Genomic DNA, 16,774 nt, shown 5'->3' with positions numbered 1-16,774 from the left:
TTTTCCTCACCATGTGGCACTAGAAGGAACGAGGATCCTCATGGAACTGGACCACTCACTCTTTGGTGGAGGGTGCTGAGCCCACTCATGAGAGACTGGGGGCCCTCACAGCACCACTGAGGTGACCCCAGCGCCAGCAGAGGGCTGAGGCCTGCCTCTTTGTTCAGTGTCAGAGTGACTCTTAGGCGGAGGGCTCAGGAGCCCCCGTACCCAGGCAGCAGGTGCCACACAGGCTGCCCTTTTATTGCCACAGGACGTGCCCGGCCCTCCTCTGGCTGCAGGGCACTGGTTATGAACAGCCATGGCTTCTCTGAAGCCACTTAACTATTCTTTCTCTGCACACGTATGGGGCCCAGCGCCTTAGACTTCCATGGAACCCTCCTGTTCCACTTCCCAAAGGTGTATAGGTTGTGTGGGTTGAGTAGCCTCAAAAGAGGCGAGTCTTTCTGCAAAACAGACTCGACTGTGTAAGTGTACCCTTGGGCGCTCCCTGTTCCCTGAGTCACGTCAGCAGCTCACGACAGCCCCGATCACTAACCTTAAAACAGGCTCCCCTCTGCCCAGCTGTCGAAACGCTATGGAAATGCAAGGTGACCCACTTTCGCAGCTGCTGTGTCCAGAAAAGAATTACTTTGACTTGGCAGCGCTTGGTGAATCCTCAGAGAGGAGAGCTGAAAATCAACGCCAGATGGCTGGCTACAGATGCTTCTAAAGGTTACGCTTGTCAGATCACCCCGGAGAGCCATGCTGAGTTAACACGGAGATGGCACACAGGCCCTGGGCCTCAGTGAGATGCAGGAGCCTCCCCTGACCCAGCCCCCAGCCCCCAGCCCAGGGGCATCACTCCTTCCAAAGAGCCGTTTGGTGAACGGTGACGGAGGGCTGGGGGCAGGCGGAGCTGTCGCCAGAAGGCCTTCCTAATCCTAGCGCTGGTGGAGGCGGCTGGGGCAAGCCCGAACAGACAGGCAGGCTGTTCCAGGAGGTGCAGAGGTAGCAGCAGCTGCATTTTTCTGGAAACAATCATCATAGATACCGAGCAGCTCCTGGAAGCACACACTCTTGCCGTCTGGGGACAGGCACACCTAGATGGTTGGTCCTGAAACCGGAAAAGCCGGCATTCGTGCTGCCTGTCACCACCAGGACCAACGAGCAGAGACAGGGATGGAGTCTTCGAGGGCGCTTTACCCAGAGGGCAGCGATCGGAGAAGACGGCGGGTTTGTGCCCCAACAGACCGTCCTACACTTCCTTTCAAGCCAGCCTTTTTATAAGGAGGAAACAAGTGTAGGGAAGGGACTTGGAATTTCAAGGGTAAAAAGTGTATGTAGGGGATCTGGAATTCAGGAAAAAAGGTTAATCAGATAAAAGCTGAAGCCCGGTGATTTCCCAGCATTCTTTCGTCCGCAGACTGGTGCTTCTTTATCTGTGTCCTGGGTATCTGAGTCCTGGGCAGTTTTTTTATCTGTGTTCTGTGTCCTGGGCGGTGGGAGGTCTCTCTCTGGAACACAGTGGCTCAGATACCATCTTGAAGGCTTGCAGTCCTCCTGGGGCACACAGATGGAACTGCCTGTGGTCAGGGGACCCAGCCCCAGGGGCAGGGTTGAGCTGTGCGGGGGTGTTTTCTGGAGCCGAGCAGGACTTGACCGCCAGGCCAGGGTCTCCCAGAGCAAAGGCTGATGACAGAAGGTGGAGAGAAGACCTTTCTGAGCACAGTAATTCTCGTCTCCGCTTTTCAGGACAACGGTGTTGGTGAGGGGCCGGGTGGGGCAGGCACGAGGCAGGGGTGTAGGGACAGACAAGACGGGGTGCCCGGAGCACCCATGTCACGCTGTCTAATCTGGTCTCAGCAAGATGATTGGGAACCCGGAGCGAGAGCAAGAAACCCCAACTTCAGACCCACACAGTGCCTGTAGAGACTCCAGAGCACACGCTTCCCATCACACCTTTACAGCAGACAGAGCATTGCAACAGTGCGTCACCACCAGATGCCGAGGCGGCGGCTCGTGTCGTCTTCCGCCCACGCGCATGCGCACGAGGACTTGGGTGTCATCTTTCTGTATAATCCCGAGTTTAATAATGTTTCACCTTCGCTCAGGCCGAGCCGGAAACACAGGGAAAGTCACAATAAAGAAGGTCCTGTTGATTTTGTTTTAGCACTGATTTTGTTCAGTATCGGGATGGACTAGAAGCTAGTCTGGTTTGCCCGACTCCCTAGAGACCGGATTTGGGGTAACTTTGGGGTTGTAGTCACCACGGAATACCCCAGGGTACCTCCCTCCTCACTTCTGCCTGTGACCTCTCTCCCGTCTCCCATCAGAGATGGCGCGAGGGACCCAGCCCTGGACCGGAGCCTGCCCTTTGCCTGCAGAGACAACCTCCAGAACGGAAGCACGAGCGACTCCTCCAGCGGGGAGTCCAGCAGCGGGCAGTGGCCGAAGCGGGGCCCCTCCCCGTCCCACGTCCGCTTTGAGGACGAGTCCGCCCGCGACGCCGAGTCCCGCTACCTGGACCGGCTGCAGCAGCGCCAGCGCCAGGGGCTGAGCCCCGCGCTGCAGACGGCAGACCAAGGCCCCCTGCGCTCCAAGCCCGAACTTGCCGACTACATCGCGGGGGGCGTCCGGCGTAGGGATGCTGGAGACGAGGCTCTGCACTGGCTTGTGGGCCACCTGGACCGGAGGGCCTTCCCGGCGCCACCGCCCACTCGGGGCGGTGAGAGGACCTGTCGAGCCTGTGGCAGCTGCATTGAGGACCGACGCCCTGCCCCGGAGAAGGCAGCCCCGGGCCCCAGGGTGCCCCAGGAGCGCGAGGCTGCCTCTGTGCTGGAGGGCGAGGGGGCAGAGCCCCTGATAGGCTCTCGGGGCCTGAGCGCCCCCCTCAGGCTCCTCTCCGCGCAGCAGGGCCTCCGCACAGAGCGGATTCGGGAGACACACATCGGCTCTGCGCGCCAGGAGGAGGCGGACTCCGCCCTGGACAGCACGGACACCTCGGACAGCTGCAGGACCGACAGCGAGGACGCTGGCACCTCTCAGCCCGGCAGGGCCCGCGGCCCGGCCCAAGGCAGCTGCCCCCGGCCGCGCGGCTCCAGGCCGCGTGGGGGCCACAGGTGCTTCCGGAAGGCTGAGACGGAGGCACATGGGAGCCCTCGGACCCCGCACTCCCAGCCTGGGGTTGATCTCCTGGAGGGTTCAGATGCGGTGAAAGAAGTCAGAGGACACACGCCTGAGGGGACTCTGTTCCCCAGAGAGGACCCTTTGTCCAAGCCTCCTGTGCAGGGACCCGAGAGGGCCTCCCTGGGGCCCCTGGGGCAGCCCGGACCAGAACTGGGAAATCCTGGGGCTCGCCCTGTGGATTCCGGGGCTCGGTGCAGGACCGCCTGTGCTGCAGCCTCGTTGGTGAAGCTGGCATCCTCGGGGCCAGACAGACAAGAGCCCGGGAGGGAAAGCCACGAGTCTCCGAAAACTGTCTCCCTGCCACACAATCATGCAGAGCCCTCGACCCCACGCCAGGCCCAGCAACCAACCACTCCCCTTTCCCCTGAAGGCTGGGTGCCAACTCCTCCTCCTTCCAGGAAAACCACCTCACCTGGGGCTCACAGGAAAGCACCCCGAAGGCCAGGTGACCCGGGAGCGCCTGTGGAGCCCCCGCTGGCCCCTTCGGGAAGTGTAGTTCCCAGGACCTGTGAGCTCCCCGCCCCGCAGACCCAGCCCTGCAGCCCCCAAGCCAGGCACCCCCTGCTGGCTCTCTCCACCACCAACTACAAGAGCCAGGAACCTGGGGGGCTGCAGGAGCCTGGGGGAGGCGCCACCCTGGACGGCAGGGCAGAGAAGGGCGCCGGCCGCCAGGAGCCCGAGGCAGCCCTGGAGGACTGCAGAGACGGTAAGAGACTGCCCTGGTCTGGGGCAGCCCCGGAGCCGAGACTCCAGGCCAAGTCTGTGGCCTCACACACCCTTGTCTCACTGCTCATCTTCAGAGATGACATAGCCACGCACCATTCCCGGCTGCCCCATGGAGCCCCCCAGGTCAAGGGCAGGTGTCAGAAAGCTGGCTGGGTTTGTGGGTGGGGTACCGGGTTCAACATCAGCCCGGAGGTGGGTCAGCCAGCTCCCGCTGGGGAGGCAGAGTGGGGAAGCGGTGCTGATTCCTCTGACCTCCGGGAGTCCTGAGGGCCTGGGCTGTAGCAGCTCCAAGCTGTGTGACCCCTGGAGGCCTGGGCTGCGAGGGAGTTTCACCACCCACAGCGCAGGGAGGGGCAGCAGCTCCAGGGTCTACTGTTTGCCCAGATGCCCCTTCAGTGTCTTTATTTCATTCACTCACTCACTCAGTCATTCAGTATTGACTAACCGCCTGGTACAGGCCAGGCACCACACTAGACACTGTGGGGAGTGAATGCACAAGCGAATTGATTCAGCAGGAGGCCTGCCCTTGAGACCTTCTTGTAAGAGTTTCACTTGCTGGTCAGCACCTCCACAGACATGCTGTCCCAAGGACACAGTGACCAGCAGGTGAAGCTCTCACAAGGGGTGCTGGGGTTGCTCCTTGGCACCTGAGCCCTCCCGGACTCCCGGCCCTGCTGGGCAGGCTGCTGTGTTTCAGCGGGCAAAGGATGTAGGCTCTCACCTCCGCCCTTGGATGGGGTCCTCATATCGTGGGCAAATCCTGGGCACCAGCAGCCTTAGCTCTGAGCCTCGATGTTGTATGTTGTAAGCTGAAGTGACCAGCTCAGCCACCACTCACTTTTAGGCAGAACAGGCCCACCCCACATGGCCTGCTTTAGGGTGCCCGCAGCCCTGGCAGCGCCGGGCCTGGGCTGGCTCTGGAGGGACCCAGGGCGAGGAAACGGTGGAGGAGGAGAGGGCAGACGGACCACGGGCCACACTGAGCCTACCGAGGATGTGGGCGCCAAGACTGTGCCCGCCCCGGTGTGCTGGCTGCCCCCTCCACTGCGCGCGCACACACACACACACACACACACGTTCTCCCTCTCCCTCCCTCGCTCACGTGAACCTCGAGGAAGCAGGCCCCACCCTCAGCTCCCGCCACCCGTGCTAAGGTGTGGTTTCCTTCCCTGGTGGGCTCTAGGCTGGTGGCCGGCCGCCCCTAACCACTTCCTGTGGGGCGTCTATTCTGAGAGCTGCTGACCTTTCTGGGCAGCCCGACCTTTACCTCTTTGGGGCCTGGAGCAGAGGCCCAGGTGGGGCGCCTCTTCCCATTAGCCAGGACTCCCTGGGCTTGTCACGTACCCGCTCTGCCCTGCAGGCTCCTCCACTGTAACCCGAGGGTAATTGTCGAACCTGTCTCCTAGGAACTCATGACGAAATCCCAGGGGAGGGTTTAACTCATTGCCTAGCATATCACCAAGGCCCTAGGAATACAAAAATCTCCCTGCTCCCACCTATGTCTCATGAGATATGGGGCAAGTCATGGGACATGACTTGTCACAGGCAGCCCCTCGTTTAACATTTAATTAATCATCTGTGTACCAGGGGTGGTGCCGGGGGTGCTGGAGTGACAGCAGGAGAGAGTACCCTGTCCCTTCTTCGTGGGTCTCCCCACGGCCGCCGCCACTCTCGGGGCATCTCTCCAGCTTCCTCTGGCGCTCCTGCCTCCGGGTTGGCCATGTCCCCTCCCCTGTGGGGATGGGTCTGTTGTAGGGGGACTCCAGGACTTTTCTCGCCTCTGCAGGTGCCGGCACCGTCAGCTCCACGGGCGTCACCTTCTCCCTAGCCTTAGAGGAGCCGGAGTCCAGCCAGGAACCTGCGGGAGGCCTGCAGAGCACAGAGTCCCATTCCGAGGGCCACGTGTCGTCCTGGTGAGTGACAGGAGCAAGGGTGAGCCCTGACCGTAGGAGGTGGGGGGCCCAGGGTGCTAAGTGAAAAAAGAGCCCCCTGGAGTGGTAGTGTGACTCACCTCAGTGAGCCCTTGGAAGGCTCTCATATTTACGCCCGAGCCTGGCAGCCCCATGCTCCTCCCCCCATCACTCCCAGTCCAACGTACTTGATTATTCACTCACAGAACATTCACCCAACGGCCTCAGCTCCAGGTGCTGTGCTGGGCCCAGCCAGCCGGCCGGCCAGTCCCAGCCCTCACAGGCCCCAGGACAGGGCAGTCTGTCCGAGGGGAGACTCGCTCCTGGCACTGGGCTGGGAGACAGCCTGGCATTCACATGTGCATTCTTTCTGTAGCGCGCCGTCTCCAGTCCTTGCTCTGGGGCCTCGAAGCCGTGGCGAGCAAGTCCTCTAGCGGAGACCTCCTCGTCCCTGCTGTGCACCACTCCTGGTGACGTGTGTGACCCAAGGCTTCATGTGCCCCCACCAGCCAGGTCTCCATCCCCAGCCCTGCGTGCTCCCAGAACCCCAGACCTGTGCATCCACTTCCCCCTCCTGACGTGCCCACTAGGGAGCCTGAGGGCCCAGTGCAATTCTCCTCCACTCCGACCAAAGCTGCTTCCCCCACGTGGGTCCTCCCTGAAGCGTGCACACCACCGCCTGCCCCATAGCGCCCGCACCCCGGATCTGGGGGTCCTCTTGGCTTCTCCCTCTTCTGTCTCTCTGACTCCAGCCCCCTGGCTGGTCCTCTCCAGCTCCAGAGACACCCGCATGGTGTTTCTCCTGGTCTCAGCTGCCTTCGTCCTGTGCAGCTCAGACAGCCCTGCCGCTCTCGGCCTTCCTCCCCGCCCCCTCCAGGTCCCCCTCCGCACAGTGGCCAAGGGTAGCTCTGGAAACCTTGAATTAAAGGGTGCCATTTCCCCTGCCTGGAACCCCTCATGGTTTTTCCTTTCACTTGGAGTAGAGTTCAGGCCCCTTGCCTCGACTTATGTGCTCAGCGTCATCCCGCCCCGGCCTGCCTGCCTGACCTCACCTGGCGCCGCCTCCCCCTTGCTTCCAATGGCCGATGGCCGAGTCCTAGCCGCCTGGCCCCACTCCGTCCTCCAGCCCCACCCCCGAGCCCTTCCCTCCCTGGAGCATTGTTGCCGGCGTGTCTCCTCCCCGGAACTCTCACCCCTGGGCTCCTGGGCTCCGTGGGACTGACTTCTTGCCACCCAGCCCCCAGCTCACATATCGCCTCCTCCGAGAGGCCGTCCCTGGCCATCCCGTCACTGCCTGCTTCACCCTGCTCAGCAGCCGCTGCTGGTTTCTCTCCTCTGTTTCCTGGTCTGCTGTTTACACGCCCCTGAGAGTAAGGATTTTGTCTGTCTGTTACCACTTACTTACCCGGGTCATTTGCCACATGTCCCAGTGCCTAGGAGAGGCCCGGGAGAGGTTCTTAAGGCATAGCAGATGAACGAGTGATTGGGTGAACCCGCAGCTGAGTGTGACGCCGAGGGTCCCGTCCGAGCTGTCCTTCCTGAAAGCTCCCCAAGCGGAGCACCCCGCAGAAGCCCACCCGGCCTGTCTCTCTGCAGCCGGGCTGTCTCTCCCTCCACCAGGCGCTGGTGTTGGCCCGCTGGGGCCCACAGGACCCCGAGGTGCAGTCCACCCCCTGCCTCCCCCGGCCCCCGCCCCCCACCTCACATCCACCCTTGCATTTCAGGGCACTACCGGGGGTCCATGCAGGACCAGGCCTGTCCTCAGCTGCCCCTTCCGACAGGAACAAGAAAACCAGCGGCAGCATCGCCACCCTGGGGCTGAAGAAGTTCTTCCTGGCCCTGGGCCAGGGCTCGCGGCCCAAGCTTGGCAAGTCCCGCAGCTACAGTGTGGAGCAGCTGCAGCCCCCTGCGCCTGGCCTGGCTCCCCACGCCAGCACCCCCAAAGTGAAGAGAGCCCCATCGTTACAGTCCCTGCGTCTGGTGAGTCCTGAGTGCCCAGGCCAAGGCTGTGTGGGGCTGCCGTTGGGACCAAAGGAGAAACGGAGCACTGAGGAGGCAGCCCAAGGAGGCAGCCCGAGGAGGCCCAGGGGGAGAAGGGGAGGCTCCCAGCCTCCCACCGTTGGTCACAGTGGGGGTGCAGCATCCCACACTTCCATCCCCCCAACCCCTGCCTGCCACAGCTGCCTGGCCTGGGCTCACCCTAGACTCCTCCTTCTCCCCTCCCTCAACTCTGCCACCTTGGCCAAGACCTGGAGTCTGTCTACTGCCTGGTCGTTCTAGAACCCTCTTCATGGCCACGTGCCCCTTAGTGTGGCACAAACCACCTCACACCTGGGTTACCTCCAGACCTTCTCACTGGCTCCCGGAGCGGGCCTTCTGACTCGCAAACCTGGCCTTGCCGCTCCCTTGCTGAACGGAGGCCAGTGGTCCCTGATCACCCTCAGGACATCGCCACAGGGTTTCTGTGATCTGACTGCTTTCATCTGTCACCACTCTCCTTCGAACACTCAGTCCCAGTTGCCCTTGACCTTGAAATTCCGTAATGAAGGCCACACACCGTCTGACTTCGAACTTTCCTGTGAAATGTTTCTCCCACCTTCTCTGCCTGCTAATGGCTGCTCATCTGTGGACCCATCAGCCATTGCCTCCTCCAGGCGGCCACTCCCTACCCTCCCTGGGCTGAGCTGGGGCCGCTGGGGGTGGGGCGAGGGTGGGCACCCTCTGCCCCGTGTCTCCATCTCACCCCGGCCTTCCCTCCTGGCTGGGATTTGCACTTAGCACTTTAATTGGCTTTTGTTTGTCTCCTCCCAGTGGAGTGTGACTTTTCTGAAGGAACTCCATTTGATCTTTACACTCCCAGTATTTGGCACAAGGGTGAGGATAGTAGACATCATGCACGGTGGGTGAGGGGGGGAGGGAGGGAGGGAGGGAGGGAGGGAGGGAGTGGTGCAGCCAGCCCTGCCGAGTTCCCTCTCCCCGCGTGCTGGAGGATGAACCGACAGCTGCTCGCTGACTCTCAGCTGGGTTCCTAAAAACCCTGCACTGTTCCAGGCGCTTCCAGGTCCTATGCGCGTTCTTCTAGTCCCTGTTCCCTTCCCTGGGCAGAAGGGAGCAGGTGATAGCGGTTTGGGGTATTGGAGCCTTTCATTTTCAGGCTGAATGAAAATCCCATTTCAGCCTGATACCAGGAACACTACCTGGTATGCGGTCGGCGCTCAGTATTTGCTGGATGCCCCCGACCGAGTGGCTCACTTGGTTGGGGAGTGTCATCCTGTTTGCCAAAAGGTCGTGGGTTCAGTTCCTAGTCAGGGCACGTACCTAGACTGCAGGGTTTACTCCCTGGTTGGGGCACATACCGGAGGCAACTGATTGCAGCCGGCCCCCCCCCCCCCCCCGCCTCAAATCATTAAACCTATCCTCAGATGAGGGTTTGAAAACAGTATTTGCTGGATGAATGAATGGAAGGCAAAGCAGGTCTGCCACAAGCTGGGAAGAGGAGCCTGGAGCCGCACCACGCTCCAGGCTGACCTTCCTTCCCCAGACGGTTACATTTGGCCCCTGTGTGTCTGAGCCAGGCGCCTGGTGCGCTGCCCTCAGCGCTGGGTCTCTGCAAACCCCCCCGGGGAAGCGACAGCGATGCCAGGGTAGGAGAGGCGCCGAGGGCGACGTGAGCCGAGGGGGCGAGGACAGAACGTGAGCTGGCGAGAAAGGGTGGGAGCAGGTGCGGGGCGGGCCGAGCAGCGGAAATCAAGAACTGGAAAAAAAAAGATAAAAGAAGAACCCGTCTCACCCCAAAATATTCGTGACTTCGCTCAGGGTGAACGACTTCCTGTTAGCCTGTTGTGCCGCGGAGTGTGTGGGTGGGAGGGGGGCGGGTGCTGCGGCGGCTGGTTTGCTCGGTGCCTCCCTGTGCGGGCAGCGGCCCTGTTCTCACGCCCGGCCGCCCGGCCGCGCCGGCTGCGCCCACATCCTCCCCTGGCTGTGGCTTCTTACCTTCGAACCTACACCTGGGAGGCTGACCCCCACAGGGAACTCCTGCCTGGCCTTCAGGTCTGCGTCAAACTCGACTTCTCCCAGGAAGCCTTCTCAACCTCCGATACAAATCAGCACGCGCCCCCTACCCGCCGCTTAAGTTTCTGGATAATATGCCTTATTGCTCCGGAGCATGGACTCCAAATGTAATAGGTGCCGGTAATATTTGCTTAAAAGTCTCCCTCTCCCTGCCTCTGTCCCTACCATTCCCATCCCCCGCCTTCAGAATGGCCTCCTCCTTGGGTCAGTTTCGAGAACACAGATTAGATCTCATCACTCCTCTGATGAGCCTCACTCAAGAGCTCCCTTAGCAGGACGTATATATATACGGCCCCTCCAGGCCTGGTGCCGCCCCCCCCCCCACCCCGCCTCCAGCCCATCCCCCATTGCCACTGCGGCCTAGCCACCCAGCCCATGAGTGCGGCCGGTGCCTGCCCTGCTTTCCCTCATCTCTCTGTGTCTTTGCACCAGCTGTTCCTTCTGCCTGGGGCACCCTGCTTCTGTCTGCACCCGGAGAGTGTGTGCTTCCAGCCTTCCTCGGGGGCCAGCTCCTCTGGTGGCCCTGGAGTCTCTTCCTGCTTCCCTGCACATCCTCTGTGACTCCGGCCTCTGATCGAGCACTTACAACCGGGTCTAGGGCTTCTGACTTCTCTGTGGCCTGAACCCTCACCTGGCAGGGGGAGCCGGGGGGGGGGGGGGGGGGGGCTCCTCCGGGGACTTTGTTGTTTTCCACCTTTTTAGTCACGATGGTTTAAGGTGCACACTTAGATAAAAAATTTTGAGTGTCTGGCTGGCGTAGCTCAGTGAATTGAGTTCGGGCTTCAAACCAAAGTGTCTCAGGTTCGATTCCCAGTCAGGGCACATGCCTGGGTTGCAGGCCACGGCTCCCAGCAACCACACATTGATGTTTCTCTCTCTCTCTCTTTCTCCCTCCCTTCCTTCTCTAAAAATAAATAAATAACATTTAAAAAAGAATGCTATAAAAATTAATTTTAAAAATTTGAATGCAACTGATCATAAAAGGGATACAAAAGAATCACAAAACAACATTTAAGATTTTAACTCTAAAACTGTGTTTCTTATTCTATAATTAATTTGCTTTCACTTTTTTCTTATCAAGAAAATCAGATTTTCTTAATATGTGAGATACTTAGTGTTATCGCACTAAATTTTTATTTCAGCACAAACCCCCTCCCCCCAAACTTGGAGCTTCAGATTGCCCAACTACTTGAGTAAATTATGATGATTCCTGTTGAGCACTTTGAAATAATGACAAAAACTGCTATGTTACTCTGAGAGAGGGCCCTCGGGTTCGTGGTTGGGGTCAAGTCTGTCAACCCCTTGCCAGGTTGACCTGCAATATTGGCTCTTTACCACTAGGTGTCACCCTCTCACCAACATCGGAAAGCCGCCTCCTTTCAGAACCTCCATTCTCTGCTGAGTGGCAAAGTGGACAGGTCCAGCCTGTACCTGATAGGGGAGCCAGGGGACCACAGTGAATCTGGCAGGTAAGAGTGAGCCAGTGGGCAAGTGCTTTGGAGGAAAAACTCAGAAAGGACAGTGGAGCCACAAGCTGAACTCCTTGCCTCAGCAGCAGGGCCCTGAATGGGATCCCATTAGGAGAAAGGGAGGCCAACTCCCTGAGCATCAGGTGCCATAGAAATCACGGAGCCCACACCTCATCAGGCGTGTCCTGTGTGATGCAAAGGATGGGAGCTCTGCGAAGGTGTGCGGTGCTGGAAGGGGTGCAGTAGGACAGTTCAATTCCTCCATCCCTCTGCTGTCTGATGACATCTTGAAACCAGAATGTTCAGAGAGCTGAAGACCAAATTAAAGATCCAGAGACAGAGACCCCAAAAGGGGCCCTTGACCTGTGATCCTGCCTGGAGAAGCCCCACCCTCTCTGATGAGCTCCATCAGAGCACCCTCTCTTACCTGGAGCTCCATGGAGGGACTTCAGGGTGCCGGTTAACTCCTGGCAATTTTATGTAAAATCATATCTTCCTCAGGGTCTCAGAGAAGTCTCTGCACCTGAAAAGATGGAAAACTATGCTCTCGACCTGGGGGGCTCCTGGTTGAGCAGCAGGCTCTGGGCAGCTTCTGGGGGCTGTGGGAACACGCCAGGCTCAGGCCTGGCGAGCTCTTTAGCTGGAGCCCCAGCCTTTGGTGACACTGTGGAGAGGCCCCAGTCCTCCTTACACCATCCTTACACCAGGGGCTTGAGCCCAGGGCTGCCCTCTTTGCCCTCACTCCGTCTCTCGGTCCCCTTGCAGGTTAGCCAAGGCCCCGCCCCAGCGTGCGCTCAGCGTGGAGGATGTGAGTGCCCCGAGGCTGGCCCGCACCGTGGGCCGAGTGGTGGAGGTGTTCCCAGACGGCACAAGCCAGCTGCAGCTACAGCGCTCCCCAGAGGGCACTTTCGGCTTCTGCGTGGCCTCCGGGAACGGGCGCCGGGACTCAGGTAGGTTCCCTGTGCTTTCTGGGCTCCACAGTCCCGGGACCTTCGCAAACCACAAGGTGCCTTTGGCTGTGGTCAGAGGCTTTTTTCTGCTCTTCGGCAGAGCAGCGGAGCTCTGGGCTCCAAGAGCCTCTTATGGAAAGGACTGGAGCTCTCCCCACACGGGCTCTTTCTAAAGAGTCAAGGAATGGGGCTCCTGGAGGCTCCTGGCAGGCTTGGCCCCACTGTCCCTCTGCTGTCTGCTGGCATTCTTGAAATCAGAATCTCGGAGGCCAGCTTTTCACTGGGGAGCCAGAGGGACATTGTTTGTGCTTGCCGGCTCTGAGAGGCGACCCCTTTGATGTGGCTGCGGTGTTTAAACGGCTCCCTCCTCCAGCCGCTGAGTGTGTCTGGGCACGCCTGTCTGCGCGTCCAGGTCCCTCCCCGGGGGCTGGCTCCGGAGGGTTGTGTTCACAAGCACCCTGTCTCCCGGACCCTGGGAGAGTCGGGGGAGCATTCAACGACGTACACAGAGAAGCCCTTTCCGCTTCAGAAAGAGGATGTATTTGGGGAGCAGCACTGCAGACGGGGGGACCCACATGATCTGATCACGTCAGTGTGAGATCGCACACAACCCGGCATGTACTGTGCCCCCATCCTCCTCGAAAGTCCCTTCAGGCCCCTGTGCAGGGAGTGCATGCCCCTCCCCCATTACCCATCATGGAGTTCTGATGGGCGGAGGCCTGTAATCACCAAGGGCCCCTTGGGCCCTGCCCTGGCCTGCTCCCCCGGGCACCCCTCACCTGGGTTGGTGAGAGCTCTCCCCTGTCCTGCCCAGGGGGTGTCCTGCCCCTGCTGCTGCAGCTGGCCTTGGATATCACAGAGATCCCCATGCATGCGTGCATGCACGACAGGGCTGGTGCGGTGCCTCCGTGCTACAGGCCATCCTCCAGCAGCCAGGAGTCCCTTTCCCTGGGCCTCAGAGGGGCTGTGAGCTGGGGTTGGTTCGCATTCCACGCCAGAACGTCAGGATGCAGGTGCTGACTTGCTGCCCATCACACCCAGTTGTACACAAGTGTGAGACGACAGCTCCTAGTACGACATCGAGATCACACACCCTTAACAAAGGCCGTGTCCGGCAGACAATAAACACCTACAAAAGCAGTCCCGCTGTCATACTTCTGTCATGACTTACAGTTGTGAAACCCACCCCAGAGTCTCCCCCCAAATTGCCGGCATGACATCAGTGTCTCGCCTGGCTCTGGCTGCATTCTTTTGGGTTTTCCCATCACTCCCCACCTCACGTCCCGCTGTACAGCAGCCATGTCTGTAGGCCCCATCCCTCCCCACCTCACCTGCCTTTTCCCAACATGCACACAGGCGAGGCCAGCAGTTCAAACACCAGACAGAAGAGGTCAAGGGCAGGGCGAGGGCTGCGAGAGAGGCCTGTGCAGTGGAGACGGCAGCTGTCCCTTGTCGGGAGGGAGGCACCGGTGCAGAAAAGGCTCGGGGTGGCTGAGAAGCACCGACCAGGGGCAGGGAACGTGCCCAAAGATCGGGGTTGCTAAGCCCAGAGCTACAAAGCTGCGGGTGCCCTGGAGGAGATTTCAGTGCACATTGAAAACCGAATTTCAGAGGACGGGCCCTGAAAAGCTTGAGCGTTAGGGCCAGAAGGTGGGCTGAGTGGCCAGAGATATGACTTCCCACCGGTCCCAGGTGTGTCAGATGGCTTCAAGTCAGAGACTGAGGAATGGGACCAGGTGCCCTCTTGAGTGAGTCCTTCTAAAGGAGCTGATTCTAGGAAGAGGAGGTGGGGAGTGGTGCATGGCGTTCAGTGTGGAGGGAGCCAGCGGAGCCTGGCTGGGGAGCAGGGAGGGTGCTGAGGTGGCGCTACGCTGCCCCCATGAATTCTGCGGGTGCTGTCAGCCACCCAAGCTGCCCCCCCCGCCCCTGTAGTCCTCCAGCAACCAGGGCTGTGTTCCCTCAGCCTTCCCCGAAGAGCCTGCCCCTCCTCTGATCTCTCAGGTGGAGGCAGCTGAAGGGGTTTGAAAGGTTTTGAGCAGAAGTTGTGGTGAGAGGGGCTCCCTCCGCCAGACTGTCCTGCACTGTGTGACCAGGAGAGGCCAGGGACACTCGGCCTAGCCAGCCCTAAGGGCCCAGTTGGACCAGGGAAAAGGGGAGAATCGGGTTCTCCCCAGGCTCACGCTGCACTTCAGAGACTCAGGAACGGTCATGCTGTCCAGGCAGGGCCTCTGGAGGGGGGGGGGGTTGGGGCTGGGGGCGGTGGGGGGGGGGGGAGCGGAGAGGAGGGGTATGAAGAAGCGGAAAGTGACACACAGGGTTTTAAATAGGAGGGTAAGATTTTTATGTTTCTGGGCTCTTGCCCAGAGGACCCCAAATTCCAAATGAGGAACCATATCCCAGGAAGACGGGGGCCAGGGCTGGCACTAGGCAACTCTGCGGAGCAAACCAGGCTTGGACGGGACCTCAGCTACTGCAGTGGTGCCTTCCCGCCACCCCCGCTCCAGCGACTTGAGGGCAGCAGCGAATCTTGTTTGTGAGGGCCACCTAGCACAGCGCCAGGCACCCCGCAGGTCTTTTCCTTAATTTTTAGACATTATTTTCCTCCCTATTCTACAATCAAAGCTCATCTCAGAAAAAGCTAAGATTAGCTTATTCACACTTGGGTATCTATGAATAATTAGAGCTGAAAGCATTCTTTGCACTGGGGGCATTTTCCAACGGGAGATGGAGATACGAAGTTCTACCACGGGGGTGGGCACATCGTATCTACATATAAAGCCAGCTGTGGCTTTGAGTGGTAATAGTGAGGGTGTGCATGTGCCTGTGTGTGCAGAAGTGCACCTGCCCCCGCCTCCCCGCAGACAGCACCCCCAGGTCAGCATGCCAGAGCTGCATGGGCCTAATTGCACTTGTTGAAGTCTCCCGTTTTCCTCTGCAGGCTTCTACGTGCAAGAGATGGCCGACGCAAGCACCGCCAAGCTGTACTCGGGGCTGCTGGGGGTGGGGGATGAGATCCTCGAGGTGAACGGGGCCAAGGTTGCCGGGCTGGGACTGGCTCACATTAAGGAGCTCCTGGCCCAAGCAGAGAACTTGTCACTCCGAGTGCTGAGGCAGAGGCCTGCTCCGCGATGACCCAGAGGTGCCTTGTTCCTCACTGCCACCCCGTCGGAAGCCATGAACCGCCCCAGGGCAGATGACTGGGAATGCACAAAGCTGCTTGGAAGGGCAGGGTGGCATGGGATGCCCTCGGCTGTGGCTAGGCTTCTCTGATTGCCACCCCCTCCAGGGGAAGAGGGGAGGAGCCTATTTGTATATTTTGTTTAAGGATGTAATTTATGCAGAACAAGGAAGAGATGGGTGCCTGTGCCCAAGGCAGTGTCAGTGGCTTCCTGCCCCTCTGTTGGCAGGGGGAGGAGAGAGTTTCCTCAGGCCATTTGGTGGGCCCCCGAGCATCGCCTCACCTCCGGGTCCCATCCCACTCCTCTGCAAGGGTTCCCATGCCTCCCACACTCCAGAGCCAAAGAAAGTGCTGGGCCACATTGGCCCGGAACCTGCCTTTTTCAGTCCCGCTCCTCCCAGCTCCCACGCCACACCTCCACGCTTTCTCTAGAAATGGGCAAAGTGTCCCAGGGAAGCAGCCTTGCAGCCACGGACCACATATTCCAACCCCAAAACTGGAACGTGTGGTCTGGTGGGAGAACATCTGGGAGATGTCATCTGGTAACCAGAATACTAAGAATTTTTAGTGATACATAAGGGTGAAGGAAAAAAATGAAACAGACCAATTTCAGGGAAGCGCAGCTGCAGCTAGTGAGACGGGCCAGACCATCCCCACCGCCCTGCCCTCTGCCCTACCCAGATCAAGGCTGCAGCGACCAGAGCCTGGCCACGAGGTCCTCTGTCTTCCTTCAGTTGAGCTTGGACACTTGGTGCAGCTAGTGCCAGGCTGTCCCCAGCCACAGCTCTCTGCCCGGACTCCCTGACAGCAGCTGTGGCTAGGCCAGCAGGCCATGGGGATGAGCTGTCCCACCTGGTCGCTTGCCCTCTCTAGGTTGGAACACTGCCTAAAGGGTTAGGACTCTGGGAGTGGATGGCCATGTGTCAGTTTTAATTTATTAAAAAGCAAATCTGAAGCTTCTCCTATTCTGAGTTGCATGTATTTTGGTCTGGATGCTTGCTTGCTCACTTGACCTCCACTAGCCACAGGCTGGGGCCTGGGGTGGGGGCGAAGAGGGAGGACACAGGCACAGCAGTGGGCTGCATTGGGCATGTCAGAGGGGAAGGCGGGTTGGCACCCAGCATCGGGGTGACAGGGTGGATGCAGACACCGCCAGAGCCATTCCGGCTGGGAGAGGTGCCCTGGGCAAGGTGCGTTTATGAGCAGGAGATGGAATGAAGCTAATAAACTTTTTTTTAAAAAAAGCGGGACCTTGAATTGGTGCAACTGGGCATGAAGTGGGCAGTCAGGGCTGTTTTAGAA

At 59.6% G+C, this 16,774-nt stretch overlaps 1 protein-coding gene across 1 annotated transcript in view; it reads left to right on the top strand.

Moving 5' to 3' along the window:
- Positions 1 to 16,437, top strand: part of KIAA1614 (KIAA1614 ortholog) — a 28,061-nt gene extending 11,624 nt beyond the window's left edge. The window contains exons 5-10 of the mRNA XM_036015533.1: positions 2,316 to 3,874; positions 5,681 to 5,807; positions 7,529 to 7,784; positions 11,217 to 11,344; positions 12,110 to 12,294; positions 15,233 to 16,437. Of these exons, the coding sequence (XP_035871426.1) occupies positions 2,316 to 3,874; positions 5,681 to 5,807; positions 7,529 to 7,784; positions 11,217 to 11,344; positions 12,110 to 12,294; positions 15,233 to 15,426 (2,449 nt within the window). The 3' untranslated portion in view covers positions 15,427 to 16,437. The remainder of the gene's footprint in view (positions 1 to 2,315; positions 3,875 to 5,680; positions 5,808 to 7,528; positions 7,785 to 11,216; positions 11,345 to 12,109; positions 12,295 to 15,232) is intronic.
- Positions 16,438 to 16,774: the final 337 nt, after the last annotated feature.

Source organism: Phyllostomus discolor, chromosome 14 (assembly GCF_004126475.2).
Source record: "Phyllostomus discolor isolate MPI-MPIP mPhyDis1 chromosome 14, mPhyDis1.pri.v3, whole genome shotgun sequence".
In the NCBI taxonomy this organism is placed as follows: domain Eukaryota; kingdom Metazoa; phylum Chordata; class Mammalia; order Chiroptera; family Phyllostomidae; genus Phyllostomus; species Phyllostomus discolor.
Note: the sequence above shows the minus strand (reverse complement) of the source record. Positions and strands in the feature narration are given on the sequence as shown.